The 5,354-nt window shown below is 37.7% G+C and overlaps 1 protein-coding gene across 7 annotated transcripts; it reads left to right on the top strand.

Annotated features, from left to right (window-relative positions):
• Window positions 1–83: 83 nt before the first annotated feature.
• LOC139779587 (probable ATP-dependent RNA helicase kurz) lies at window positions 84–2,919 on the top strand. 7 transcript variants are annotated; one of them, XR_011719939.1, is made up of 6 exons: window positions 84–108; window positions 1,194–1,419; window positions 1,501–1,702; window positions 1,766–1,977; window positions 2,057–2,139; window positions 2,811–2,919. XR_011719939.1 is itself a non-coding variant. In XM_071717987.1 (5 exons), exons 3-4 carry the CDS (start codon window positions 1,775–1,777, stop codon window positions 2,136–2,138), a joined length of 285 nt encoding a protein of 94 aa, XP_071574088.1. In that variant the 5' UTR covers window positions 1,206–1,424; window positions 1,501–1,702; window positions 1,766–1,774; the 3' UTR covers window position 2,139; window positions 2,216–2,886. The 7 variants fall into 7 exon arrangements, 2 of the variants coding, with proteins under 2 accessions (XP_071574087.1, XP_071574088.1); XR_011719938.1 differs by having other exon boundaries at window positions 2,057–2,154; window positions 2,826–2,919; XR_011719937.1 differs by having other exon boundaries at window positions 2,057–2,154.
• The last annotated feature ends 2,435 nt before the right edge of the window (window positions 2,920–5,354 follow it).

Below are 5,354 nucleotides of genomic sequence, written 5' to 3'. Positions count from 1 at the left end.
GTGACGACGCGACGGTGAAACATCCGCTGGGCGCTGCGTGACCAGAAAACTCTACTATACAGTGTTGGGAAATCGTAAAATAAATAGGCCGCACACTGATGCGCATGCGTAAGTTCGTCATCGATCATGTGACCGAACCATAGGGCGCGTTCAGCAGAACAAACCGCTCAGTAGCGATCGAACGTGATTGGCTCTTATTTTTAGACCGAGCAAATCAGCGTAGCGTGTTGATAAGACGACACTCAACAGTTGTGTCTGCTGAACACGGCCACTGGCTCTTAAGCTGGCCACACACACTTTTTCGTAACAGTAACAGTAGGATTTCGACCAATCGCGTTAAGGTGCCTTTTCACGTTGACGCTCGATCGGCTCGACGCTCATCTTCAGTGAGCAAAAATCTTTAGAAATAATATTTTTTATTTATATATATATTCGTAAAATATTATTACTTGAAGATATTACTTGAAAATAATTAATATTTTACGTATTTCGAAGCCTATTTTTGATTGTACTGAGACGATCAACGACGATTCAGCGTCAACGCTGGATGTTGAATAAATTCAGCTTTATTTCTTGACGCTAGCGTCAAAGCGAAACCACGTGACCCTAGAAATAATATTTTTTACTTATTTATATTATATAAGTAAATTTATATATGTATATAAATAAAATATATTATATTTGAAGGTTTTTGCTCGCTGAAAATGAGCGTCGAGCGTCAACGTGAAATGGCACCTTTAGACCGAGCAAATCAGCGTAGCGTGATAAGACGACACTCAACAGTTGTGTCTGCTGAACGCGGCCATAGATATATTATACATAGATAGACCACAGGGCACTGAGATATAAAGACCTCCATATACTTAAGGCCATTGCACGTAACAAAGTTTTAGGCCGGTATTCATAGTCGGTTCTTATTTCAAGACCGTCTTAAGTAATGTCTTAAGATCCTAATACGGCTTTGTGATTGGTTAATGACATCTTAAGATTGTACTTAAGACGGTCTTAAATATAAGAACCCTAAGAGCACAGTTGACGGAAAGTCGACTTTTATAAGTCGACTTCTAGTCGACTTCTAAAAATGGCGGAAAGTCGACTAAAAGTCGACTTCTAAATAGTCGACTTCTAAAAATGGCGGAAAATCGACTAAAAATCGACTTCTAAATAGTCGACTTATAAAAAGACGAAAACAGGTCAAACGGCGCGTCATGCATCATCAATATGGCGGCGAATCTCGAGGAGGCTGGAGGACCAGAGTGGACCAGAGTTTACGCGAGTGCGAGGAATACGTGCCGCGAGACAGGACACGATAAGACGCCAGATAGTTTTTGCAGGTATGGCGGATCAAGTCGCGAGAAAGGTTTTGCCCGACGAGGTAAAAGAGGATCAGGATAAGGCCAAGTGGAAACATGCTTACAGGTTAGGTATGGTGTGTTATTAATTATCATCGATAATTAAGACCTATTGAATGCGACCTCTCCATTCTGTATCATCTTTCAGAACACCAGAAATGAAGGAACCTGTGTTCATGCATTCTTCGTGCGTTCTACGGAAAATCAGTCCGGAATGGGTGGTTTATAAAGAGGTGTACGAAACGAATAAGATATACATGCGAGGTGTCACGGTGATAGAACCCGAATGATTGCCGAAATTCGCCCATGCTATGCCATCTTAGTGAACCATTGGTTGATCCACCGCCAAGGTATTTTTATCACAATTGTTGCTTTATAATGTTTTTCCTACTTATTTATAAAGATATTTATAGATATAATCAATGAACCGGGAGGATCATTTGCCGCGTGTCTGGTACATTCGGAAAGGCCGAATGGGCACTACCATCGATGGATATAGAGCATCCGTGGATGGTGTCAAGTGGTTAGCGTATTTCTTCTTGGAGGGTCAAGTGTGCCCTAAGCTGAAACGATTTGTCCTGTCGCTGCTGACGACACCTGGGAGCATCACCAAGTCATGGGCCAGGTAAATCGTTATTCTATCTCCTTTCGATTTCACGTTGATTCATCGAATAGATTACATCAATTCAATACGATTTTTTCAGGTTGATACCACGCACTCAAGCAATAGTACAAACGCTGCAGTCGCAGGGAGTCGTGTCCAAACACAAACTGCTAGAAATCTGAGGTTCGGATAAAAAATGTGAGATTTTAATTTATAAAATAATATTTAGATATTATCATAGACTTCTATACAATACTAGACCGCTGACAGACATCTTGGCCGTGATGCTTGCCGCCATGTTGATTTTAGTCAAGATATGCTATACTACTATTCTATACAAGTGGTTTTATACAAGATTTCTATACAATAGTTTGGCATATACAGAATGTCCAAAAGAAAGGGTTTAATACTACAGGAGTAGTGGTTCGATTTCGGCATCCAAGTACGCTACACGTCGAAGGCATGACTTACAAACTTATTGATAACATGTACCAATATTTAACACAAAAACATTTGCCTGCTTCGTTATGTACTGTAATAACGAATGCAGATAAACGCACATCATGAGCAACTGAACACCCGATAGTGACTTATTGTTAATTCAATATGGCCGCACCCTTCACTAACACTTGCACCTTGCACTCGCATCAGCTTTTCGGCAGTGCGTCCATAGATGTTAGTGGTCTAGTATAAAAGTCTGTGGATATTATATATTTATAATAATATATATATATATATATATATAAAACAATATTATTATATATTTACAACATTATGATAATAATATGATATATATTTATATAGCTAATTTTGCATATTGTTTCGCGATTAACGCTGGAATGTTTTAATTTTAGTTCTGTTATTGTCAGCTTACCAGAAGTGGCTGCCGGAATCCGCGCACGCAGAAGTGGCACAGATATGGCCGCCTTTGTAATTAAGAATAAAACATTAGGATTGTAATTATACAGTTTTTTAGATAATTAAATTATTTTATATATGAAAAAAAATCGAAATGCATCAGTTTTAGCCCTCCAGCAAGGGGTCGATTGTGTATCTTGAAATAATGAGGTAAAAATTACAAAAGTGAGAAAATTCATTAGCGTATCTACGATTTTATTTATCAAAATCTAATAAAATCTGTTTACTTTTGTTATTTTTACCTCGTTTCAAGATACACAATCGACCTCCAGACGTACGCGGCGGTTTATTTTATCGACTTTAAAAGTTGGCGGGAAGTCGACTTTTCGTCATGACGGGAAGTCGACTTTTCATCATGACGGGAAGTCGACTTTAAGTCGGTGGTTTTTGCGACATTCGCCGACTTCAAGTCGACTTCAAGTCGACTTTCGTCCTTAAAAATGTCGACTTCTCTGCCAAGTCAGTTTCGGTAAAAGTCGACTTCAAGTCGACTTAAAGTCGACTTTTTGCTCTTAGGGAACCGACTATGAATACCGGCCTGTGATTGGTTCATGACGTCTTAAGATTATACTTAAGACGGTCTTAAATATAAGAACCGATTATGAATACCGGCCATAATCATAATCGTAAGGCCATAAGAAAATAGACCAATCACACTCGATTATTCTTCGAGCTTAAGGAGAATAATCGACTGTGATTGGTCTATTTTCTTACGGCCTTACGATTATGACTAAAACTTTGTTACGTGCAATGGCCTTAACGCTCGCGTAAACGTAGTATATGTTAAGAGATCAGATACTTCCGACAATCAGACAAGTCGCAGGTGAAAATTTTCCCGAAATATCATATCAGCAAGACGGCCCGGTGCTCCATCACATTATGGTAGAAGGGTGCGTACTTATTTGGACACGGTATTTCCTGATAGATGGATAGGGAGGAGAGGAGAGATTGAATGGCCAGATCGCAGGATTTAACGCCACTTGATTTCTTCCTGTGGGGTTTATCTAAGAGCAGGGTGTACCTATATAGGGTACAACCAAATAATCTGGCGGATCTCCGCAATCGTATTCTTGAAGAAGCTGCTCTAATTGATCGAAATATGATTAGGAATGTTGTGTCCAATTTTTACGAACGTATTGCACATTGTCAAACCGAGAATTGTGCGCAGTTAAAACATTTGCTGTAAAACCTTTAATATGTGGAGCCTCAACGATCTTGCCTTTGGTGGAGAATCGCCAGCAATCTTGTCTTTGGTCGCCAGGTCGCATCAGCAATCTTGCCTTCATCAGTCGGATCATCCTCTAATCTCGCCGATCTTGCCTTTATTGGCTGGATCCTCTGATCTTGCCGATCTTGTCTTCGTTGGCTAGATATCTTACCATAAAAAACTCGATAACGGCTTGCTTAAAGTGAAATTATAGTGTTTTGAAAAAGGTCTGAAGAAGGGCTATAAGAATATGTAATAAAAAATAGCTAGGAAGTTCAATTAAAAAAATTCAAGGTGGCCTTGTCCTGACCTTGGCGACGCCACCCAAGGTCAACTGATAAGATCAGTAAATATATCTTTTTACACCCTATAACTTTTGTCTGAAACATTTTTTTATAAAACTTATATTTTCCGAGTACCGACCTTTTTTCCTCGTATAAAGAAACAGTTGAAAAAGCATTTTTCTCTTTTCCATAGATCAAGAAAAAGAACGTTTTTTTAACTGTTTCTTAAGGAGGGTGGTTAGTAAAATCAATTTGATAAGAATTAGTTCAAATTTATGGAGGATATTCGTCTATGGGGAATCTGTCTTCATGCCAAAGTTGAAGACAACCGTCTGCATGGTTGTCGAGTAATTAATTATTGAATTTATACTCTTGTCTCTCTCTTATACATGGGCGACACAGCAAAAATGTTACCTAACCTGTGATGTAACTCTCGAAAGTATATTAAAAATGATAAGAATTTAATGAAAATAGGTGCAAATAACTCTTTACATATTTAGGAAGAACTTTCTCGAAGACTGAAATGATTCGTCTTTATAGTTATCAAGAAATTGTAAAAATAAAACAGGACCACATTTATTATTTCCACATTTCAATGTGGATAATAACGTATTTGGGTTTCAATTGTATAAACAACTCTTTTTAAACCTTAAGAAACACCAATTGAATGCATTCCACATATTTATTTGTTAAAATTCGTTTATTTCACGCGACGAAAATCTAACCTATATGCTTTCCCCCTGCCGCGCCGCCTGTCCCGCAGCGGGAACTAACCAACCTCCTTAAATGTTTCTTTGTCAAAAAAGAAACGTTTTTTTTTAAACGTTAAAATAAACGTTTTTTATAAAAAAAGGAATTTAACCTATTATTTTTAAAAATGTTTTTAAAAATGTTTTTTAAAGGTTTTTAAAAATTAAAAAAAATTTTTTTTTAATGTTCTTAAAAATATTTTTTAAAACATTTGTTTGCTGATTGGGCAGCATTAGCTT

This window comes from Temnothorax nylanderi, unplaced genomic scaffold, assembly GCF_030848795.1.
Source record: "Temnothorax nylanderi isolate EJ_2023f unplaced genomic scaffold, tnyl_v1.0 TNYL_tig0233_pilon, whole genome shotgun sequence".
NCBI classification, from domain to species: domain Eukaryota; kingdom Metazoa; phylum Arthropoda; class Insecta; order Hymenoptera; family Formicidae; genus Temnothorax; species Temnothorax nylanderi.
This window is presented reverse-complemented; position numbering and strand designations above follow the sequence as displayed.